General features: G+C 54.5%; 1 protein-coding gene across 4 annotated transcripts in view; it reads right to left on the bottom strand.

Moving 5' to 3' along the window:
• Positions 1–8,307: 8,307 nt before the first annotated feature.
• NUP210 (nucleoporin 210) overlaps positions 8,308–24,181 on the bottom strand; it is a 112,637-nt gene continuing 96,763 nt past the window's right edge. For 2 of the 4 annotated variants that reach the window (XM_047831570.1, XM_047831571.1), the window contains exons 33-40: positions 23,242–23,378; positions 20,322–20,439; positions 19,159–19,305; positions 17,348–17,598; positions 16,144–16,360; positions 14,306–14,401; positions 14,144–14,227; positions 11,429–12,942 (exon numbers count right to left, since the gene is read on the bottom strand). In XM_047831570.1, the coding sequence (XP_047687526.1) occupies positions 12,842–12,942; positions 14,144–14,227; positions 14,306–14,401; positions 16,144–16,360; positions 17,348–17,598; positions 19,159–19,305; positions 20,322–20,439; positions 23,242–23,378 (1,151 nt within the window). In that variant the 3' untranslated portion in view covers positions 11,429–12,841. The other 2 variants (XR_007146632.1, XM_047831572.1) reach the window with 2 other exon arrangements.

Here is a 24,181-nt window from a genome sequence, read left to right as displayed (position 1 = left end):
AGGGCCCCAGCACCCAGTGCAGACCGGGCTGAGAGGGTAATAGAAGTTCAGGACTGTGAGCACTACCCCTCCCATCAGCAGGGAACCTCAGTTGCTTCTGTCCCTTCTGTCCTCAGCAGGACTTTTGTTCCCATCTCGGGCTATCCCTGGCCACCTGGAGCTGACTCCCCCGGTCGAACTGGAACAGGGACAGCCACTGAGTTGGGGCAGCTGGTTCATGGAGGGGCTTCCGAAATTACATCCAGGTTGGGACTTTGGCTCAACAACTCTCAACACCCACCCAGAGGAAAGCCCATGCCTATATTTAGAAAGGTATCCTAGGGGTGCCTGGGTGGCGCAGTCAGTTAAGCGTCCGACTTCAGCCAGGTCACAATCTCGCGGTCCGTGAGTTCGAGCCCCGCGTCGGGCTCTGGGCTGATGGCTCAGAGCCTGGAGCCTGTTTCCGATTCTGTGTCTCCCTCTCTCTCTGCCCCTCCCCCGTTCATGCTCTGTCTCTCTCTATCCCAAAAATAAATAAACGTTGAAAAAAAAAATTTAGAAAGGTATCCTAGGGAGGGGCACCTGGGTGGCTCAGTTGGTTAAGCATCTGCCTTCGGCTCAGGTTATGATCTCACTGTTTGTTGAGTTCGAGCCCCACATCGGGTTCTCTGCTGTCAGTGTGGAGCCCGCTTTAGATCCTCTGCCTCCCTCTCTCTGCCCCTCTCCTGCTTGCATGCACTCGCTCTGAAAGACAAACATTAAAACATTTTTTTTTTTTAAAGAAAGTTATCCTAGGGAAATAATCAGGTGCACAGAGACGAATGAGGATGGACATTTCAGGGACCAGCAAAACAGTGAAAACATTTATAACAGTAAAACGGTATAGGGGCAGCCGGGTGGCTCAGTCAGTTAAGTGTCCGACTTCTGCTCAGGTCGTGATCTCGCGGTTTGTGGGTTCGAGCCCCACACCGGGCTCTGTGCTGACAGCTCGGAGCCTGGAGCCTGCTTCGGATTCTGTGTCTCCCTCACTCTCTGCCCCTCCCCCACTCACTCCCTCAAAAATGAACATTAAGAAATGTTTTTTTATAATGATAAATAAAACATCGGAGACCAGCTGCTGCCCACTCCCCAGGGACTGGTTTTCTGACTTGTGCTGCATCTATGCCAGGCCACTGGCTCTGCCTGCATCAGCTGTTTCTCTTGTACCGTTTTCGTCCTGTTCTCTGTCAGCCACAATAGCCACATCCCCTTCAGCTAGAGCCTTTGCTCAGGCTGTTCCCCCTGCCCGGATCACTCCTCCCTCCCTTCCTTGCTTGGGCCACTACCACTCACTCCTCAAATCCCAACCCAGTCCTCACTTCCTTGTGGGGGCCCTCCCTGCCCAGATCACATCCCGCAATAATGTGGGCCTCCCAGGAACCTGTCATACGCGCCATGGTCCCTGGATTGGTGTGATTCTTGGTTTATCTTTTTCCCCGATTGGACCGTAAGCTCCACAAAGGTAGGAACTGATCTGTTGCACTTCCCCATCTAGCGCAGTGCCTGGCACACAGTGGGTGCTCAATATTTGTTGAAAGGATGTTTATATTAATGAATCACTAATGGATACAGACCCACACTTACCGACGTGGCAAGATGCCTGTGATATATTTACATGCATGAAGAACATAGGTTACAAAATCTCTACTGCTTGCTGATGCTTTTGCAAGAAACATAATTTCTCTGTAGGCATTTATATAAAAGAAAAAAAATCTTGGAAGGAAGAACAGGAAATCGAAATGCAATCAGCAGAGGGGCTGTGAGGGGATGTTTCTTTTCTTCTTGCTTATCTATAGTTTCTGCTTCAAGTAGCTCAGATTACTCGGTAATTAGAAAAGTGCATACGAGTCCGTGGGGGGTCTCGTTGAAGCACAGGTTCTGATCCAGCAGGTCTGGGGCGGGGCTCCAGGTGGCGCCCATGCTCTCAATCTAAGAGCTAGTCTCTCTCTCTCTCTCTCTCTCTCTCTCTCTCTCTCTCAGATGTCCGGAATCAGGCAGGGAGAGCCAGGGGCTTCAGCCCCTTACAGTGGTCATTATTGGGTAAATGGGGCCGGGGTTTGGCGGGGAGCTGGCCTGCTGGCCTGTCCAGCCCAGCTCAGCTATCCCTCTGCTGTCTAACCTCTCTGCTGCGGAGGACAGGGCAGCCCCTTGAGGACAGCAAATGTGCTGCCTGAGGACCAGGCTCAGAAGGCAGCCTGGGGCCCGGGCACTGGGGCTACTCCTTCACTGGACCCTCAGCACTGCAGAGCTGGGAGCACCTGATCAGAACTGAGGGGGACACTGAGGCCTGGACAGAGGAGGGGACTAGCCAGAAAGGACCAGAAGTGGAAGCCTGGGGAAGAGAAAGGGGCACAGGCGAGGCAGTGTTTTCCCCAGATACAGCCCATCCACTCCCTTGATTCACCAGTCATCCCCGCCAGCTACCACCGAAGCGATTCAACCCTCACATTCACCCCAGGATACCCTTATTAGCCCCAACATATCAGGCTCCTGCTCAAGCACCATCCATGGCTCCCCATTGCCTGTGGGAGAGGTTTTACAATTTTTTGTTGACTCTCACAGAATTTTCACAGAACCCCATCCCCTCAACCTTTCTAAGTTAGCATCTATGACTTCTCATGTTTAAAGATATACTTTCACTAATAGGAAATAGAACGTACGAAACATTTCACAGGATGAAATGTGATGAGGATCTACCATAGTTAGAATACTTTATGATATGACTTGAGAAAATAGATTTTAATCAAATTAAATACCTTCCTCAGGATCTGAAATTAGGCAAAATTTTTATTGGATGGGTTTTATCCATTTTGTAACTCAAAATGGATAAAATGCAGGAAACCTCAAAAAGAGTCTGGGGAAATTGGAAAGAATCATTTTTGCTGACTTCTCTTGGGCTGCCCTGAATTCAGAACATCTTCACCCAGGCCACACGTACCCAGGAGCGGATGTTACAAGACTGGAAGAGACAGGGAGCCTGCAGTTTGAACATAGTGATCTCAATCATCCCAAACCAGCACCATCATCCCGAGTCTGGGGGCTGGGAGCTTTTTATACCCAGCACAACATGCCACAGCTGCATTCCAAACAGGTGAGGATTCAAACCCAGGCCACTACGTGTTCCTCCCTACTGCTCAATGCTGTCCCTACCTGAGTTTCTGACCTTGGGCTCAAACTGGCTCCTATGCTGAGATGTCCATTGTCCCAGCACAGGTTCTGACTTACCTCTTCCTGGGACCCTCCTCTGACCTACCAACCTGGAACAGTCCCTTCCCTGAGGTTCCAGCACTTTCCATACCATGGAAGGTGCATATCTGTCTCCCTCCCTGTCCCTCCCTAAAGAAGCCCCATCTGACTCACACTCTGTTCCTCTCCCCCTCATCCCCGCTGGCTCCTTGGGAAGCTGCCAACACATAACCTGAGCTAATAAATGTTTAGAGAATAAATACATGGGCAAGCAGGGCATTGATAAAGGGTGCCAACGTCCCTTGGAGGTGATAACAGCAACTCAACCTTCCTGGCTTAGGGAACAAAATTAGTGACTTGGCAACCAACATGAATCTGCCTCCAACCTGGGTGTCTAAGAAACAGCCCTTGATAATTGTCCTTTGATTTAGATCATGAGCTCCCATCTGCCCTCTCCCCGCGCACCACCCCCCCCCTCCAAGAATAGGAAATGTCATTTCAGTGGTTCCTGAAAACAGCAAAATGATTACATTTACATACATTTGCACACCCTGCCCCCCCCCCCCCCTGCAGTCCCTTTGCCCACTGCCTCTGGGGCCTGTGGGGAGTAGGGGCGGGCAGCTGGGGCTGCAGCCATTGCCTGTGCCTTCTGCATTTTAAGATGCTTCAGCTCCAAACCTATAATTTTGAACGAGGGTAAAAAACCTCCAAGCATACACAGCAGCTTTTAGCCACTCTTCTGTCTCTTCTTCTATCTGTGTCCATCCCGGGCCAGTGGCCAGAAAAAAGCTAACACGTTCACATCTTTGGCTACGGGTGAGCTAAAACCAGTCCTTCTCCACCTCTAAAACGAAGGGCTCCTCTGTCAACACCAGATGACTGGCTATGGCTTCCCAGAACACTGGATGAAGTCCTGCTGGAGCGGAGTGGGAAGGAATGCTAGGAGCAATTAGCAATGCCTGCCAGGGTGATCGGAAGGGGATGTGGAGATACACACACAGAACGTTGCCATTGATGAAATTCAGAGAAGATCGAAAAACGGTAGTCTGAGGGCAGGTTTCTTTGGCCCACACAAGTTGTTTTTCTTATTTAAAAAAATTTTTTTTTGAGGAGAGAGAGAGAGAGAGAGAGAACGAGCAGGGGAGGGGCAGAGATAGAGGGAGAGTGAATCCTAAGTAGGTTCCCAGCAGTCAGCTGAGAACCTGACACGGGGCTCGAACCCATGAACCGTGACATGACGTGAGCTAAAATCAAGAGTCAGACGCTTAACCAACTGAGCCACCCAGGCACCCCTGTGTTTTCTATTTTTTAAACTTGAATTTTGTTACCACTATTTATAAAGTGGAAGGTTTTACCCCCCAATCTCCCCACACACACACACAAAATTGGATTTGGGGAAATCTCTAGAAAACCACAAAAAATAGCTCCATGGGCCTTTATTCTCACGTGGCAGCTGGAGCAAGTGGGTGAGGCCGGGCACTCCAGGTCACTGCCCCCCGCCCCCGCCAGCTCCTCAGGGGTATCATCTACCTGGCCTGTCACACTCATGTTTGTAAGCCCGGATTGATCACCGATTTGCTCAGCTGGCAGGTGGCAGAGGGGACAGCTGTAAAGACTCCCAGAGGGTATGTGTTGTGGCCCCTGAGAGAGTGAGGGTGGCTGTCCCGGACCACCCAGGGAGAGAGGAAGGAAGAAAAGTTCACGTTTTTGAGCACGAACTATTTGCTCCCACCGTGCTGGGGGTTTCTATGCAGGAGCTCGTTAAGCCCACAAAGCAAACCGCTGGATGAGGTCATATGATAATCCCAATTTTACAGACAGAGAAACCGAGGCTCAGAGAGACAATGTGACTTACCCAAGGTCAAGGTCATCTGTCTGGTGAGAAGGCAAAAGCAGGAGCGTCTGGGCCCTGTCCACCAGGCTCTCCAGCTTCTCTCTGGGGGAGGAGGGACGGAGCCCTGCTGCCCTGGGGTGATTGTGCCTTAATGCAGTGAAGCAATAGGTCTTTAGGATTCCATTTTCCTGGTGCTTATAAATGGTCTTTATTTGCTTTCAGTAAATACTCCCCACATGAAAGTGGTCACCTGATGAGGCTGCTAATGAAACCCTCCACAGAATTTTATCTGCTAATTACATACAACATAAAACTTAACAAAATAATAGATGATCGGCAAACCCGTGGTCTTGGGTTTTGTTTTCCTCCTTTTTCTCACTCTTGGAATTGCTCACTTTATTGGATGTAAAAATTGTGGCTCTAAACCAGCTCCTCGAGAATTCATCATAGGCTAAAACGCTCACAACGATCTATCGAAACATCCGCATGAACTGTCTTAGTTGCGGTGGCCAGCATGGTCAGGTGGGGGCCTTAAATGTCAGGGGAAGGGGCTAGAACATGGTGTGTTACTCAGGTATGACCCTGGGCGAGTCCCTTCCCGTGTCTCAGCCTCAGTTTTCCCATCTGTATGATGAAGGAATCACACGGGTTTCAAAATTTTATTTCAGATGCAGAAGATCTCTGACAAAATATCAAAATATAAACTATCAATGTGTACCTTGAATAGAGGGCTATTGCTGATGAGTCAAAAAAAAGACAACCATGACAAATTTGCATTGATGATCTTGATTCTTCACCCCTCCATTCACACCCTATCCCTTGTGGCTTTGTAGGTCCTCCCATCAAAGGGAGAGTCTATTCCCCAAGCCCTGATTCTAGAATCAGACATGTGACTTGTTTGGTCCAATAGACTGAAGCACAGATGATAGCATGCCAGTCCCAGCCTAGCCCTCAAGTAGCTGTATGGTGATTCCACCTGCTCTCTTACATCAAGGTTGTCACGCTGAGAGGGACATGTCTCACCTGGCCTGTGGGTCCTGAAAGGAGGGTGAGAGACACAGTCACTCCTAGCTGAGCCCAGCCTGGATTAGCTGACCCTGGATTCATGAGAAATAATTAATGTTAGCTGATATAAATCATTGAGAATGGGGGGGGGGGAGTTTGTTACACAGCAATAGCTAACTGATACATTGATGACAAAATTGGGCATATGAATAGGTTTCTTATAGTATCTCTCTTTTGGAGTGACAAATAAGCTTTAAAAAAGTCAACATTTGGGTGGAGGACAGAGAAAAATATAAATGGCCGATAAACAAAAAAAGTTCACCTTCCGTAGCCATCCGAGAATTTGAATTCAACTTATCAAATTCAAAGTCACCCATCAAACCAGTAAAACTAAATATACATAGATATGACAATGTGATGTGCTGGCAAGGATAGGGGAAATCGAATCTCTCATATCCAGCTGGCAGGTGTGAGAATCGTGCAATGCTTTGGAAATCAATTTAGTAGCATCGAGGCAAACTCATAATGGGCACACCCTTTGCCTTGGGAAACTCCAGCCCCTGGGCCCACGGAGCCTTGTACAGGAACATTCACTGCAGCACTGTTCAGTATAGCAAAACTCGGAAATAAGCTTCTGTCCAACAACAGGGGAAGGAAGAATTCAATTGAAATGAAGCTATATGATAGAATAATACAAGGAGGGAAAAAAACAAGAGTTGAATGAGACAAAGTATGACCAAGGTCATGCAAATGTATAAAAATACACACAAAACAGCAATATGTATATATATTTTTTACCGATGCTTATTATTAACAATAAATGTTGCTTTGGAAGGACATGCCCCTCTCTGAGAGGGGAGGGAAGGGGGAGAAGGCAGAAGGTAAATGAAATTCAAGTCATATTAGTTTTTTGCTCTTCTGTGTTTTTAAACACCACCACCATATTCAATTTTTTTCCTTGTGAAAAATCAAATGACCCATGAGACAGCCTGAAGCAGAGCTGCTCGGAGGGGTGTGGGTGCCGGCCCTGGCTCCTTGCGCACAACAGTCTGCCCCTCTGGGATGGATCCCCCACTGCCCGCTCCAGGTGGGCAGGGGCAGGAACTGGTGTGGGACAGCGAACCCTGCCACCAGTCTGAGTGGATTCGGATTCTGGTTCTGCCACCTGCCAGTCATGGGACGCCAGAAGGCTTAACCTTGTGTGCCTCGGTTTCCCCACCTGTCAATAGCTGAGGTGAGGATGAAGCGAACTAGAGATTAGAAAGGGCTTGGCATGTGCCTGGTTGGGGGGGGGGAGGGGTGCAGTAAATGTCAGCAGCTTTGCTCGCCTGTGCAGCCCTAGGCCTCTTCCGTCGCTCACGCTGGCCACAGGGAGCCATGGCTGGCTATAGGAAGTGGTGGCTACCTGCCAAGCTATCTTTCCTTGGCTCTGGTGCCTGGTCTGGTACCCTTCCAGTCATTTGCCAGAGTCACCCAGCAAACCCTGTGCCAACAGGAAGGGCCGAGGGGGCCCAGCTCAGGGTTCAGCCATGTCATTCAGACTCTGTGACAAGTGGCAGGAAACTTGCCTTCGATGGTTCAGCCAGAAGGGAATCATATCGTGCTTTGTATCCGCCACCTACTGCTACAGTAATGCTGCCTAACAAACCGTCCCCAAAGTCAGTGGGTTTTCACACCTGTCATTTATTCCAAGTCATGGATCTTCAGGTCAGTTGTTCCAAGATGAGCAGATCCATATCAGGTCCCCCTTTAGGTGTCTTTTTCCCTCCTTGCACCAGCAGCTACCTGGGCTTCCTTATTATTACGTCAATGGCAGAAGCACAAGAAGGGTGCGTGGAAACTTCAGGTCCCAGGCTCTGAACTGATGTCCCTCCCACCACATCCTTCCAGCCAAAGCAAGTCACAGGACCATGGCCAACTTCCACGGGGAGGGAATATACTTAGCCTCTCGTGGGAGGTTCTGCAGTTACATGCCAAAGGGTGTGTATGCAGAGAGGGAGGAGCCTGGAATAATAATGCACCTGCTTCCTGCTGGCAGCCATTTGGGGTGATGGGCAGGACAGATGCCAGCATGGCCACTTCGTAGAACAGGGGACTGCTGTGGCCCAGAAAGATAAAATGATTTCTCTTCAGCCCCAGAAGGTAGGCCTACACTCCTGGTCACCTGATCTCTAAGCTTCATTCATTCCCCACTCACCTAGACCTTTGCCGCCCATCCTGGATGTCCCGGGTCCTAGGCTTTCTTCTAGCCAGTCCATCAGACCTTGAAATGTAACATTTCCAGACTGCGCAGAGAACAGGAAGATGCAGACACAGAGAGTTAATTTTTGCCCAAACTTAGGAATTCTGGAGGAAAAAAAAAAAAAACCTATACGCAATACTATATTTTTAGCGCTAAATGGTGCTAAAAGCATTTTTTGGCACTCTTTGGGCGGTTCGCTTGGGAGCGGAAAGCTGAATGTGCTGTGCGTCCCCTGGTTTTGTCAAAGCACTCCCTTCTGGCAAGGTGGGCCTGCTTCTGGCAGCCTGTGCATTCACGGTCCTTTGTATGTGCTTTAAAATGGTGGTCGCCTCTGGGGAGAAGAAAGCCCGGGCCTCTCACCTGTATCTGGCTCTCTCTCTAGAGTATCTGAGGTGGGTAAAGGGAAGAAAATGCCATCATCACAGAGAAAACCAGCAGATGCTGAGACCTTTCTATTTTGATCTGAAAGAAGTTGAGCGTGTTGATACACTGACCTCCACGCAACTGTGAAGGATTGCCATACATGGACGTGATCATCCTGTTGCCCTCACTAGCCATGGGGCAGGAATGGCCAGAAGAGCCAACTCTGGCTATAGACATGACGGGAACCATCCGCTGAGGATCCCTCCAGGAAAGAAATCTTTAGTCCTTAGAAGGAGACAGGAAGAGATTATCCTTCTGCTTCTCTTCTTCTTCTGGATGCTGCCATGTCTGGACATGCTGTGATGCCTGGATCTTGGCAGCCATCTTACATCACTGAGGGGGACCTACCTGGGGGCAATACTGTCATTATTGAGCGCTGCATGCCAGGCAGGCCCTGTGCTGAACGTAGGACATGGATTGAATGCTTTCTAGATCTTCTTAAGTGCCAGGTCCTGAGGACACAGAAGAACGGGCCTCCAAGAGGTCCCAGCTGGGGAGGGATAACAGGGTCAGACAATGGCGACACAGCACAGGGAATGACAACAGAGGTCCAGGGGGCTGGGGAGCACCCTCCCTGCTGCTCACCTGCTGCCTCTGCATCTCACCATTCTGTAAACAAATGTTCTCCCACCATCTGGGCTCCTCATGGGCCCCTGCCAGCTTTCCCCAACAACAGTGACAGCAGCATATGTGGATTAGCACCTCCTATCAGCTCATTTTGTCCTCCCAGGATCCTCATGAGGAAAGCGTCCTCCCCATTTTCCAGTCAGGGAAACCAGGCCCAGGGCGGTGACGGCGCTTTTAGCCTTTTAGCTTCGGCATTAACTTCTCAGTGTGGGCGGGCCACAAGGGCTTCAGTGCCCTGGAGTTGTCACTTGTCCCCCAAGCGCTTCTGCGCCCAGTCACCCCCACTGCCCAGGGCCCTCAGGACCGGATCTGCCACACAGAACATTCCTCGTTCCTCGGGGAGCTGGGCCCTCCCCCTCGGCTTCTCCCTCCCCTGCCGTCCCCTCTGACAGTCAGATCTGCCATTCCCTCCGGGAGAGGAAGGCACCCCTAGTCACCAACCCGCTGCCCAAAGAGAAGGCCCCACACATGGCTTCTGGTTTACGTTTACAGTAACTGATGGCACCACCGTGCCCACTTTGCAGAGCAGAAAACTGAAGCCCAGAGTGGGGGAGAGAGCAGAGCAGGAGCACACAGGTGGGAGAGGGTGGGTGCAGGACCGCCCCAACCCTGGCTGGTGTCAAAGCCCCAGGACCCGGGGGCGGGGGTGGCCTGGTTGGCTGCTTCTACTAGAGGTGAAGAGGTTGGGGGGGTGGGGAGCTGGTGTGAACAAAGGGACCGCACCCACCCCAAGGGCAAGCTGACTGCAACAGAGTTTAAGCAGGAGGGTGTGAGCGGTCAGATCTGTGAGCAGCGGGTTGGTGCAGGGGACACGGAGGCTGGCACCTCACCCCAGGGGAGGCTCCCTGGGCCAAGAAGAGGGTCGTGGGGAGGGCAGATTCATGGGAACTTGGAGACTGGCCACGTGAAGGGTATGGGAGAGGAAGGTCTGAGGGGGGGACACAAGTCGTACAGGAGCAAGTGTGTCCACAGCAGGGGGAGGGGGCAGGGGGGAGAGCTCTGGTGGTGGCCAGATGTGGGGGTGTGGCTACAAGAGGGGGCACAGAGCTGGGCTGCCAGGCTCGTGTTGGGGCGTTGCCATTGAATTGGCTGGGATTCGGTTCGGCTGTGGCAGAAGACTCACTGGAAGCCACTGGGAGTGTCCTTCCTTCCTGTCAAGGGAGGCCATCCTGGGCGGGGCACAGGCTCCAAGGACAAGGGCCGAGCCATCCTGGTGGCCTCCTCCCAGCCAGCTCAGCCAGGGTTGGGACAACGTGGTGCGGAGGGCACCGCCTCCCGTCAGTCCAGTTCCTGAGCTGCCCGGGACACCACTGCTCACATTCTGTCCCCAAAACGTAGTCACATGTTGGCTTCCAGCAGCCAAAACGGCTGGGACACCTCGTATGGATTCTGGCCGCTGTCTGCCCAGCTCTGAGTCAGGAAGAAGGTGGATGATGTGGGCTACAGGGGGTCTCTGCCAGAGGCACCTTCCAATAGCCTGCCGCCTTGGGCGGCCACCTGGTCTCTCTAGGCATCTGCCTGCGACGTGGGACAGGAGAACCTGACTCAGGCACTTGGGGTGAGCCTGCATGAGAGCTCGGCGACGGCAGAAGTCAGGGCACGAGGGGGCTGTGGAGGGTGGGCAGAGGACCACCCCGAGGGGAGCAGGAATGGGGAAGGCGGAGGGTGAGGGGCTGGGGAGGCAGGAGCGGCTGCCAGCGAGCAGCGGGGCGAGGTCCAGGCTGCAGAGTCAGCGAGAGGATCAGTGACACCAGGGAGGTCAGCCGGTGCGGAGAGTGGGTGCAGAGGCCAGAGTGACACAAGGAAAGGACAGCTGCAGAGTGAGAGGCACCCGAGAGAGAGAGAGAGAGAGAGAGAGAGAGAGAGAGAGGAAGAGATAGGGGTGGGACACGTGGTGATACCTGGTGATGTGTGGGTGGGGCTGCGGCATCCCCCGGCACCCGTGGGGGCCCCGTGGGAGGGGGGTGTGGCACAGAAGGGCAGCGGAACAGACCCGCTCCCCAAATCTCTGTAACCGGAAGGAAGCCAAGTCACCGGAGCCTGGGTCACGTCCAGGCAGGACGCACGCAGATCTGGCAGTGATCACGCCCCTCTTAAGAAATTAGAGCTTTATTAAATAAACCAAGTAGAAACGCACCTATTTACATCCAAGTCGTCAGTTTGAGCTCAAGTGATAGGCAAGGCACAATTCTTCCTGTCTCCAGCTTTAGAAAAATAAATCGCACGGCCCGGCCCAAAAGGCCTGTGGTAGGTTCACGCTTGCGGCTCAGAGTCCAAGAGGTCCCCCCACACAGCGACCCCGTGGGCCGGGCTCGGGGTGTGCCTCCAGTTCTTCCTGAGAGCGGCACAGCTCTCGGCCCAGGGCGGAGAGGCCGCGATCTGGAGGCCTCGGGTGCTGAATGAACGAGGGGGCATCTTCTAGACGTCTTCTCCTTCCCGGCCCCTTCCTGGAGGGCAGGCCCACCCTCCTCACTGGCCGGGTCTGGCTCCGTGGCCTGCTGGGGGGCTGCCGCGGGGAGACTGGTGCCCACATGGGGCAGGCCAGAGGCTCAGGGCTGCTGAGGTGCACGACCGTGGTACAAAAGGAGGAAGGGAGAGCACTGGGTTTTGGTCTGGTGCTCGGGCGGAACACAGTGGCTTCTCAAAACAAACAAACAAACAAACAAACCAGAAGAAAAGGTCCCGGTCTCTGGCTCAGGGATGTTTTCCTAACTACGATTCCGAAGTCCCTGTGTGGGTAGAGAAGCCGGGATAGGGAGGAGGAGCCGGACCCCAAAGAGCACCTCGATGGAGCTGCGGCCGAGCCCAGGAGACGCTTCCACGCGCAGGAAGCAACCACAGAGGACGCCGTCTATATTCACAGTGGCCCCCACGGAGGCAAAGAGCAGCCCGGCTCGTGGCTCCTGTGGCCCGTCGGCGTCTCCCGGTGAGGCTGAGCCAGCGTGGGGTTGGGCCCCGTTGGCGCCTACCTGAGGCCTCCGTGCAGTCACGGGGCCAGCTTCGGACACTCGTGTCTGCTCGCTCCCTCATTTCCTGGCAGGGGCCGGAGTAGGGGAAAAGTGAAGTTTCCAAGGAGGGGAAAAAAAAAACCCACAAATGTTAAGAAAAAATCAAAAAGTCCTTTCCCTGAGGCCACTTCAGGAACATCCCTTACAGACCACTAGTGAAGGGAGCTTCGCCTGCTCAAAGTCTCGAGAAGGGAGTCATTCCAGAGACTGCAGGGAAGGAAAAGCGTTAAGTGCACGTTGTCCAGAAACCCTAGACAACCGCGCACAGAGGAATGAGCGAGAGTCTTAGCCTTTGTAAGATTCTGAAGTAAGAACAGAACAGAAAACAAGAGCCAACAGAAAGCCCTACACGGAAGGGTGAGCTAGTGGGCACAGCCTAAACTACAGGTCTACAAGAACACAGCAGGCAGCGACACGGGCCTGAGGGCTCGGGGCCCAGGGGTGCTCCAGGCCGGGCCCACCGTGGGGGCGCAGGGGCGTCCCGGCCCGGCCCGCGGACTAGTGGGAGGGGTACGCGGGGCTCCACAGCCCCGATGGAGGGCTGGCTCTGCGGATGGGAGGCAGTGCGTTGAAAGGCGTCGGCGATGAGGCAGCAAAATCTAGGGAGGAAAGAGATGAGGTGACCAACAGAGCATACGGGAGAGCTCGGCGCTCCGCAGGGAGCCCTCCGTGCCTGCACCGGAATAGCCGCTAAGGACGCATCTGCTGCCCAGCTTGGCCATCCCCCTGACCGTGCCCCCAGGCAGCCCTGGGCCAGTGATGTGAGGTCACCCAGGGAAGGGGTGACAGCTGGACGTGCCGAGAGGCTTGGAGCATGAGCCCTGACCTCCCGCAGCTGTGGAGTGAGAACAAGCAGTGGGTCTTAAAACCACATGGGCGCGCGTCTGTGGGTCCGTGGGGCACGCAGGGAGCGGGGCCTGTCCATCTGGGCAGGAACAGCCTCTTGGGCAGAGAAAGCCGCATGAACAAAGACTCCAGGGCCTGGAGCGTTCAGGAGGTAACACAACTACTCCACTATGGCTCCGACACACAGAGGGAGGGGTTGGAAGATGGGATTAGAAAAGGTGAGTGCCCGTCGTAAGGATGGCTGAATGACATTTGTGGAAGACTATGATTCCAGGGGTCCAGGATGCACGTGGGATCTGGTTACCCAGGAAAATGTATCTATATACATAACTGCATCCTTTTCCAAAAAATTTCAGACTCTTGGAAGCCTGGCCATGCCCCTTTTGGGTCAGCAGACACCATTCAAGGATTCCTCCTATAGGGGAGAGAACCCTCAAACGGAAAAGATATAAAGGCCACCACGTGCAGCTGTGAAGGTTGGGCACTACACAAGGTTCAAGGGACACCGCTCACAGAGAGAAGTGTCCCCTGGAGTTGTGTAGGATCACCAGGGCCTCAGAGTCACCAGAGACAACTGGACTTGAAGAGGAATGGCTCCTGTGATCATCTGGGAGATCCATCAGCAGGACTGTCCAGAATCCTCACCTCTGAGTCAGTCAGTTCAACCCAGCTTAGAGCCCTCTGCAGCAGCCCCAGCAGGTAAGAACCAGTCCCAACATGCACCCCTGCAGAGACGGCCCCCGCTACCAGCCTTCCACCCTCCACGGTTCTGCCGGGGGAAAGCTCTCCTTGCCCAGGACCAGCTCCCAGATCTGCCTTCTGGGCCTCACACCCCAGCTGCCACTTTTGTGTGGGGCCAGAGCTTCTGAGACCTGGGGTTCAGGGCCTTGATCCCCACAACCCTCCCTCGTAGCCCCGGCTCTGCCTGGCTGCATCCGCAGGGTGGTGACTCACAGTGGGGGCTGTGGCGAGGGCTGGCTCCGGGGGAGAGGCCTGGGGGTGCAGTGAGCTCCCGGGGTGTGCAGACCGTGTGGTAGGCTGCAAGACAACATGGCTGGTTAGAGTTGGGGTGAGGGGTGGGGGGCAGCCCAGGGGACACAATGCAGCCCACCTCACCTATGATCATGACAGCAGTCCCAGCCAGCAGGGCAAAAAGTGTGAAGAACATGACCTGGTAGGAATCCAGGAAGTGCTGGAAAAGGCTGGCTCCATCTGTAGTCAATGGAAAGACAAGTTACCAAACGGCCATGTGGAGTCCCCTTGTGTCTCTGTGCGTGGCCGGAGGGCGAGGCGGCCTGCCTGAGGCCTGGGGCAGCAGCCGGCCCTGTGGGGCTATCACTCCAGCGCTCCGTCCTATTCTATCTTGGGCCACTTGAACTGACCTGCGTCCACCTGAGGCCCTGCTGGGAGGAGGGTTCAGGTTCCATACCCATTCCGGGGAAGAGCAGAGCTGTCTGGGGGAGTTTGGAGGGTAAGGGTGGCCCAGGAGTCAGCCACGTGCCCGGAAAGGCAAGGCAGTGTGGAAGATGTCAAGCCAGGAGCTGCCGTCATGAAAACGGAGGTCAGGGTTGGGCAAAGGCTCTGGACAGGGATGTTGCCGCCCTCAGAACTGAGGCCCATGCACCACGGGAGCCCGGCATCAGCTACCCCAAAGCCACTCCTCCTTTGGAGCCCTGGCTCGGGGTGGCCCAGACTGTGGCTTCCTCTTGCATCTCCCTCTGCCTCATCCTGGGCCCCTCCTCCTCCCCTAAATGGACTGTCCTGAGTCAGGACACATCCCTGCTTGACGGGAGGAAGGAGGTGGCCTCTTCAAGTGCCCCTGACATCGGCCTTAGCCCCTCAGGCTGTTCCTCTCCAGACCTGACCAGGCCACTTCCCTGCTCTCAAGAAAAAGCCCAAGCCCCTGGCCAGGGGTTCGAGGCTCCTCGTGGCCTGGCCCCTCACCTTGCACCTCACCCCAGGGCCCTTCTGACGGCTCGGCCCTCCCCCTGGCTACTCATCCTTCCAGACCTGAAGGAAGCAGTCCCTTTGAACCACACCCTCAGGCCAGCAGGTGTAAAATCACCCGCTCCGTGTGCCCCCCACTTCTTGAGCCCCATGTTTAGGATCATTCCTTTCTCGCTGTGTCTGTAATATTCCATGCCCTGTTTGAGGTGGGGGCTTCTCAGGCATCTGCCCAGCACATGCGCTGCTGTGCAACAGGTGCTCGTCCACGACTGCGGGATAAATGAGGCATCCGTTACTGAGCACCTACTGTATATGCTTGGTAGGCCCTGTTCTAAGTGCTGTCCCCACATGCAGTACTCAGCTCCCAGTTGGGGAAGACCAGCAGAAATTATAATTAGTTGTACTAATTATTCCCTAGGCTGACAGTGGGGAACAGGGCTATGGAAGGAGAAGGATGTACATGGGAGTAAGTTTCAGAATTTCCTAATACCTGAGCAGGGAATGTGTGAGGAAAGGTGGGTTTGACTGAGGTGGGGATGTGGCCAAGGGGCTATCGGGGGGAGAGGCGTCCCAGGCAGAGGGAACAGTGTATGCCAAGGGCTTAGCTGGGAGTTGCACGTGTTCCCAAAGTAGGAAGAAGGCCAGCGTGGCTGTAGCAAGGTGCCCAAGCGGGGAGACAAGTCATCAATGGTTTGGGGAGGCAGATTATGGGGGGCCAGCCTTTCAAGACACTGGAGAGGCTTGGGCTTCACCCCCCAGGGGAGGTGGGCACCAAAGCAGTGTTGAGCAGAGGAGGGGGTACAATCCAGTCACATTTCAACAGGATCCCTCTAGCTACCCGAATGGGCCAAATTCACTTTGTGGGACAATCTGCATTTCTGAGTCCTCCAGGTCTTGACCCGCCCCCCTCCTGCTCTCCTGCCCAGATTTCCACCCACAGCCAAGACCACCCGGACCGGCCCTCCTCGCCCAGGTCCATCCCAGCGGTGTCCCACCCCATGACTCACGAGGACCAGGCCCTCGGCGATCCATCACAAAGGCCACGGTGACCGGAATGGTGAGGGCTTGGTTAGTCATGGGGCTGGAGAAGGTCAGGGCGGTGGACAGAGGCCCCTGACTGCCAGCTGTGGGATCCGAGATGCCGACTGTGTATGTGATGAAGCTGGGGAGCCCCAAAGACTTTTCCTTCTCAAAGGCCAGCACAGCTGGGGACCCTGATTTCACCTGGGAGAGACAATGCGGCTGGAGAGCGGCACCCCCACCCCCACTTCCGCCTGACATGCTGTGCTTCCCTCTGGGGCCCAGACGGTAGGGGTGGGGACCCTTCCCTGGTCCACCTTCCTAGGTAGGCGATGACGCCTGGGTACTTCTAAGTGACAGCATGAAATCTGCAAAGTCAGGGAAGGAGCATACTGTCTACACTTGGGAGTGTTTTTAAGGAAAGGACAAATCAATATCATTGAATTCTAATCAAGTGCTCTTTAAAAAAATGCTAAACCAACACGAACTACCACCAAACGCCAACTTTCCAAGGCAGCAGCCTGGAGCTCTGTTAATGGCTGATCGCCAACAGCTCAACCCCTGGGCTGGCGGACCCTCCATCAGCAGCAATGAATTCATCGCCGTCTCTCTCCAAGAACGTTCATCCACGTTCACGTTTGCTGCAGTGAGACCAGGGATACGGCAAACGGAGGAGCCAAAAACCCCTTTGCCACATCACCCCAGATCTCTTACCGGCCTGCTGGGCTGCGGGACCTAGGACATCGTTCACCCAGCATTCAGCAGATGGGGAAACTGAGGCCCAGGGCTAGGGACTCGTCCCCAGTTGTGCGGGCGTCGGTGATAAGTTAGGGATTACAGCGTTTCTTCCTCCCCCATGTCAGTGTACGTTCCTGCACTGACTTCATTCACTGAACATACTAAGTGTTCACTGAGCACATACTATGTGCTAGGTACGCTCTGTGCTGAGTACTGCCCTCGCATACCGAGCTCCTGGTTGGGGAAGTCCGGCAGCATTCCCAGTAACTAATTCAATGATACAAGCTCACAGATAATGGTATGGGGGAAAAGAAAGGGTTAAGGGTATTTACGTTTAAAAAATCTTTTTTTCACTTTTAAAGAGAGGTGGTCCACGACTTCCACCTTTCACCTCGTCTTCCCTGCCTTCCGGTCCTTTCCAAGGCCCCCGGCTCATGCATGGACGCCACTCACCTCCAGGTTCTCGAGAATCTCCACGGTACCAAAGACCTTGACCTCAGAGCTGGTGAAGTGGTTGCTCAAAAGGATTTCAGCCTGGTCGGTGTAAAGCCCTGGGCTGAAGGGCACCTCGGCACCAACATGCTCCCCAGAGATGTGGCTGCCGGGGATGGAGGCGGTGACCAGCAGCGCCGTCTTCTTCATGCTGAGGTGTTTCAGCTGCTTGTCCGTCAGCCTGTGCATCGTGACTGAGCAGAGGTACCGGCCTGTGGAGACAAGCAAGCTCTGAGTTGTCCCCTCTCCCACCCACGCCCGGACGCTGCACTTTCTCCTTGCTCTTCTAACTGCAAAACTCCTATGCATCCTTCAGAGCCCAGGTGAGGCGTCACCTCCTCCAGGGACCTCCAGGGATGTCCCTCTTCAGCACCCCTGATCCAGCTTGGACACCCTTTCTGTGACCAGCACTCTCGCTCACTCCTCAGAATCCTCTGCTCGCCAGATCCCCACTGCATTGACGTTGCCTGGGGAAGGAACGTCTGGGCCAGCTCTGCATTTCAGGGCCTAGCCATCCTGGCTCTCAGGATGGGGGTGAGTAAATAATGAACGGATACCGTGACCCGATGCTGAGCTACAGGCTGAGCTGGAGCGGACTCCCAGTATGGCCCGTGGCCCCAGCTAACAGCAGAAAGTCCTCTGAAGGTGTGGATTGGGGCTACCTTGGTGCTTGTTGGACCCTCCACGGCTGGCCCTGGGTAGATAAATGAGTTCAATGCACACTGTTGAGCAATGCCCTGGAAAGTACCTGGAACCCGGATGCCTGGGCTGGAGTCCCCTCCGTGCCCTTGCCAGCCAAGTGCCCCTGGGTGAGTCAGCCTCCTTGCTGGCCTGGTTTTCTTGGATCAAGTGGGAATAACTTCACACCCCCTCATGGGGCCGCATTTGCCAATAAACAGGGCACGGGACCATCAAATGCCTGTTCTGTCCCTGCACTTGGGCCCCACACAGGTGCCCTGAGGACATACCTCCTGCATCTTAGGCAGCGGCCTGGGTGCTGACCCCAGGCCATGGCAAGCTGCAGGCTGGGCTTATTATGGTCTGGCGTCATGCCCTCGCTAACTCCTCCTAATTAAGACCGGGCTGCATGTTCTTGGAAGGAACTGAAGAATGGTCCAAATGCTCATCGACAATCATTATCATAATAACACTGGGCAGCTCCTGTCGAGGACTCGATGGCGTATGCTGGGCACTGTGCTCAGCATATGGCAGGAACTATCCTACTGAACCCTCGAAGCACCCCACGTGGGCACCCCCCTTCTCAGACACTCCACACCACGTGGCCGGCATGCCCGGGGCCAGGCAGTCACTCCAGCCCGTGGCGCGGGCATCACGGGCAGTGGAAGTTCTGTTCGGACACACCGTGGGGCCCTTGGCTAGTTAACAAGGAAGGGCCCTTCTGCCCAGCTCTCGCTTGCAGCGCTCAGCTCTAAGGCATCATCCTTCCCATTTCACAGAGGGAGGCAGCCTTAACACCCACTGGCCCTGAGGTAGGAAGAGCAGAAAGGGACCTAAACCCAGGCTTTCCAACTCTGAACTGTGTCCTGCCTGCTGCGTGTAGGTGGGTGCCGAGGACAGCCATCGCCCAGCATTGGACCGCCAACCCCGCCCAGCGGCCGAAATGAATGACAGGCCAGAGTGGTGGCATCGACCACCAGGCTGGGCTCCTGACAGACATGGCCCTTCCGGACAGATGGCTGCCATAAGCCCAGCACGCCAACAGGAACCCTCCACGCAAGCCAGTCGTCCCATGCAAACCCTTGCAAACGTACCCAGAGTGGCATCAAATCCTGGTTCTGCCGTGAAAACGTCACGCGCTGGGAAATCGAAGACATCTTGCTTGAACTGGAGGTGGCAGCTAATGAGGGATTCTGGGTGCAGAGTCTCAATGGTTTCCATCTGGGAGGGAGAGCACTCACCTGGAGAGGGGAAGGGGTGAGAAGGGCATGGGCCAGACCTACTAGGCGCCCCACCCCGGCCCCCCTGCACAGGCTTCTGCATCCGTCTGTTAGAGCCCTGAAACGAGGGAGCAAGAGCAGGCCAGGTGCAGGCTAGCCGGGCCGCGAAATGCCCCACATTCCTTCCACACAGGGCCCCCCGAGGGCTGCCCAAAGCTTCGTGACAGCACCACAGTTTATAAGAGCTGGGGAGAATTCTATGGGGGAGGAGGGTCATTCCGAATCGTGGGCAATTTCAGATCAGAATTTCAGCATTTGGGCTACAGAGCCTGCGTCCCGCAGCACAGCAGATGGGTCGGGCCCACTAATGCACATCGTCTGTTCCTGTCGGCAGGGGGAAAATGGGCAATTTATTTCTGGACTTCAGGAGGGCAACAGTTTCCCACTAATACACTGAGTATCATCTCGGCAATTGTGCAGTATTGGCCCCGTGCCCTGAAGTAGGAAAAAAGAGGTTATATGATGCAGAAAAGCTACCTCATCAATCAGAACAAGAACAGTGGTATTTAATTCCACTGGGTACATGGTTTAAAAAAAAACAAAAACAAAAAAAACCAAACCAGCCCACATCGATGTATTTATTTCTGGCAGTTGCTGTCCAGGGCTGTCACGGGCAGGGCCAGGGTCGGATGTTCTACGCATGACTTGGAAAAGGTAATTACAAAAATCAAAATCGGCCACGAGGCCTGCTAAATCATTACTTTCTTGGGATTACCAGCAGTCAGCTGGGGCTTTCTTTACTCGGCTGCCCTGGGGCTGAAGTGGCACTTCCAGCTCAGACACAGACAGCTTCTGGGTGCCGGGCTCTTTTAGAAAGAACACTCGGGTTTCGAAAAAGCTGGAAGGAAAGGGCCAGCAGGGGTTAAATGCTCTCTCTGCCTTTGGCGTGAGTTTAAGCAGGGCCACGGGGAACCTCCTCCCTGCTCGTGCGACTGGCGGGGCCCCTCCCCAGACCAAGCAAGCCCCTCACTCTTTACCTCTCAGGTTAGAGCCTCTGTCTCCCAAGGTGACGGTCACTTTGGAGGCCTCCTGGAAGCTGGTCTGGCCTGGGCGGACGGAATGGGCCACGATCCTTTGAGGGACACCGATCGCTATCTGGGGAGGGAGCCGAGGCAGCTGCACTGAGCACCGACCACGTGTGGGCTCAGTTGACGGGCATTTTTGTGACCTCACCCCGTTGCCTGGGATGCAGGCACTGCCCATTGCACAGGGGACAAAACTGAGGCTCCACGTCTTTTTGAGACTTGGCCAGATGTGGCAGAGCTGGGCTTAGACCCCAGGCGGGTCAGACTCTGCCTCCCTCTGAACGAGCTGCTTTTCCTAACAGCGGAGTGCGGTGCTGAACAGCAGGTCTGAATGCATTCAGTCCGGGGTGGGCTGTGGGGTTTGGCTCCTGGGACAGCGGCAGATCACTTCTCTGTTCATCAGTTTGCTTAATTAGTCTTTCAGCAATGAGAGAAGGAGCCATTTTACTTTACTGTCATTTATTCAAAATAAATCAACCTGACCAAAAGGCAACTCACATAGCCTGGGTATTGAACGCCCCTCCAGACTCCAGTCTTCCCAGACTTTCCCCTGCTCACCCCCCTTGGCCCAGCCTGCACTGGCTGCACCCAAACACCCCAGTCGTGCGCCCCTCTTAAGCTGGGATCACCCTCCCCCCTCCCCCCACAGAGCCTGACCCCATCGGCCCTCGCAGGCGCAGCTCCAGCATGGTCCCCTCCAGCCGGCAGGCTGTCCTCCCACCTCTGGGCAGGCGCTGAGCACTTCCTGCCTTCCACAGGATTTCTAGCGGAATGTGATCTCGTAAAGAGCAGGGATGGGGTCTCACTCCTCCCCAAAGCCCAGGCAGCTCCTGTGGCTGACACAAGAGCACAGGCAGGCCGTCAGGCTGGCCCCATCACCTCCACGCTCACTGGTGGGCACCCACATCCGGGTCCTGGTTCTTCCCACCTTCTCCTGTACTCCTGGCTGCCTGCCATCTTGTCCCTGCTTCCTCTGCCTCCTCCCCCCACACCTGGCAGAGGGGGCCCAAGGCCTTGCTCTGGTATGTGCTGCATGTATGTGCACCCGTCCACTCTCAGGTCTTCCAGAACCACGTCTGTGCTGTGGACTCCCACCCCATCTCCAGCTTGCTGTCTTGGAGCTCCAGAAACACCTGCTGCCTCATCACCGCCTCACCTAGAGGAGCTGCAAACGCCTCCAACTGGCCACGCCTCCATCCACTCATCATCTTTCCCCAGCGCCGGCCCCTCCTTCTGCAACCCCCTACCGCCATCAGGGCAAAGGACCGACATCCACCTTGTCACTCAGTCCGGATGCCGGGGAGGTCATCCCCCAAAGGGTTCTCCCTCAACCCCTACTTCCAAATGGTCACCAAGCTCTGACGACCCTCCCTTAGTTTCTGCCCACCCAACAGGGCCAGCAGAGCGCCCATCCTGTCTCCTGGCTCACTACCCCTGCAGCTACTCCCCATCTCTTGGGCTCTTAGACTCCACCAGGCACTGGATACTCATTCCAAACATTACCTCTGATTGTGATCACTCTTTACTTAAAAAAAAAAAAAAAAAATTCTGACAGGGATGCCTGGGTGGCTCAGTCAGTTAAGCGTCCGACTTTGGCTCAGGTCATGATCTCACGGTTCCCGGGTTCAAGCCCTGCATCGGGCCCCGTGCTAACAGCTCAGAGCCTAGAGCCTGTTTCAGATTCTGTGTCACCCCCTCTCTCTGTCCCTCCCTCCAAATAAATAAACATTAAAAATTTTTTTACAAAATTAAAAAAAAATTAAAATAAAATAAAATAAAAAACCAAAAACCCTGATAAATCCCTACTGGGTCTGGCATAAGCTTCTCCTCTTTGCTCCGGAATAGTAACAGGTGCAGCTAATACCTACTGAACATTTGCTAGGTGCTGAGTACCATTCTAAGCGCTTCACATAGGTTAACTCTTAATCCTCTTAGCCCTCTTACCTCCATTTTACAGACACAGAGAGGTGAAATAACTTATCCAATGCCACGCAGCCTCTCAGTGGCCTGGCTGGGATTTGAACCCAGGCAGCCTGGCCCCAGAGCTCACGTGCTTCACCAGGAACTACCCAGAACACAATGTGCATCACACGATCTGACTGCAACGCCAGCCTCCACCCTCCCCCCACTGCCTATGTTCCAGCCATCGGGGCTCGACTCTTGAGCCCTGCACACTTTTGCCTACGCCGTGCCCTCTCCTCCAGCCCCCCTCCCACCCGCCCCTGCCCACTCTCCGCGGCTCCTCCTGGGAGAGCACAGCTTTATTAGTCACAAGGTGCCTCTATCTGCAACCCGCTCACCCACTGCAGAGCCCCGGCACTAAATATGCAAGCTATTAGGTTAAACTGCTGGATTCGATCACGTGCACGCTGGCTCTAAAATGAGACACGTTTGGAACGCAGCCAGACGCTGCTCATTGATTCATTCTCGGCTGGAGATAAATAGAAGAGAGAACGGTTTTGTTCACCTCCAGAAAGACTCAAAAAGTGACTTGCCGGGGAGGCTTAACTTTGCCGGTGATGCCAAATGGCCACGCCGGCCCGCCCGCCCCGAGACTCCTGGGGAAGCGCCCACAGGGGACACTCCCGCCCTTACGCCAGCGTGCGTGGGAGCTGGGGGGGGGGGCGGCCCCGGGAGGTCAGCCCTTGTCATGACACCATTTTGAGCGTGGGAGGCAGGGGCCTGGAAAGGAAAGGGCACCTGTTCCAATCCCGGAGGAAGTGGGGAGCAGACCCCAGACTCACGACTCCGGATCCTGACTGCCTAGCAGGGTGCTGGTGCTTCTTTTTTTTAAAGGGAAGGGTGCCATTCAGGATAGAAAGCCGAGGCTTTTACCCCAAGAGGGTGAGCCACATATGCCACGAAGCCCTACCTCCTTGTAGGTTCTCAGGTGCCCAGCAATCTCGTAGTAAACCGTCACAGACCCTGCCTCTTGGGCCACAGCCACGCCCGTCCTGGGGTCGATGCGGAGGATGCTGTGAGCTGAAGAGCTCCAGGTTCCAGAGAGGCCTGGGAGAGAAAGCCCTGGCTGTCACTCATCTTTCCCACGTCTGCCATTCCCGCCCAGCCCTGTCACCTGGGTGACACTGCCCCACCACCATGCTCCACCCTGCTCCCGGGGGAGCTCACTCATCACCCTCAGGGTAGAATCCACGCCACTGGCCTCTGCACCCTGGCTCTGGCCCCCGCCCCCCACCTCCCCTGGCTCCTGGCTGCGGCCACCTGGAGCACACCTGCTCTCTGCCCGGCTGTGACCCTGCCCAGAGTGAACCTCTGGCCCTATGTTCACTCCAGTGCTTCCCTGCTTGGAATCTCTTGATCACTTCCTTGTCCTGGGATGACCCGGGTGCTGAACCTCCCCACGCACCACCCCTGCCCACCCCCGACTGTTTATCAACCCCTTTGTGCAAACAAAGCAAGTGTCAGGTTCAAGAGCGTTTCTTAGTTAAAAGCCAATTGCATTATATAACAGATACAACAAAATAACTCAACAGCCACGTTCTATTTCTGGCAAATTGTATTTGCTTTCTTTTAAGGGCAGTGTTGAACGTCTTTTTGAAATGAATTTAATTAGGTAAAAAAAAAAAACAGGGAGTCAAATTGAAAAAAGAAGTTGAGTAACGTAGGTGGTGAATCTACAGGTGGCATGGGAACAGGCCCGATAGCTGTTCTCTCCTTACATTTCCTTCTAGATGTGGGCTGTTGGCAATACATGGTAACCACTAGGCACGAGATGAATTAAAATGAAACACATAGCTCCTCGGTTGCATTAGCCACATTTAGAGTACTGGATCGTGAGTGCCCCGTGTCAG

This window comes from Prionailurus viverrinus, chromosome A2 (assembly GCF_022837055.1).
Source record: "Prionailurus viverrinus isolate Anna chromosome A2, UM_Priviv_1.0, whole genome shotgun sequence".
Classification (NCBI taxonomy): domain Eukaryota; kingdom Metazoa; phylum Chordata; class Mammalia; order Carnivora; family Felidae; genus Prionailurus; species Prionailurus viverrinus.
This window is presented reverse-complemented; position numbering and strand designations above follow the sequence as displayed.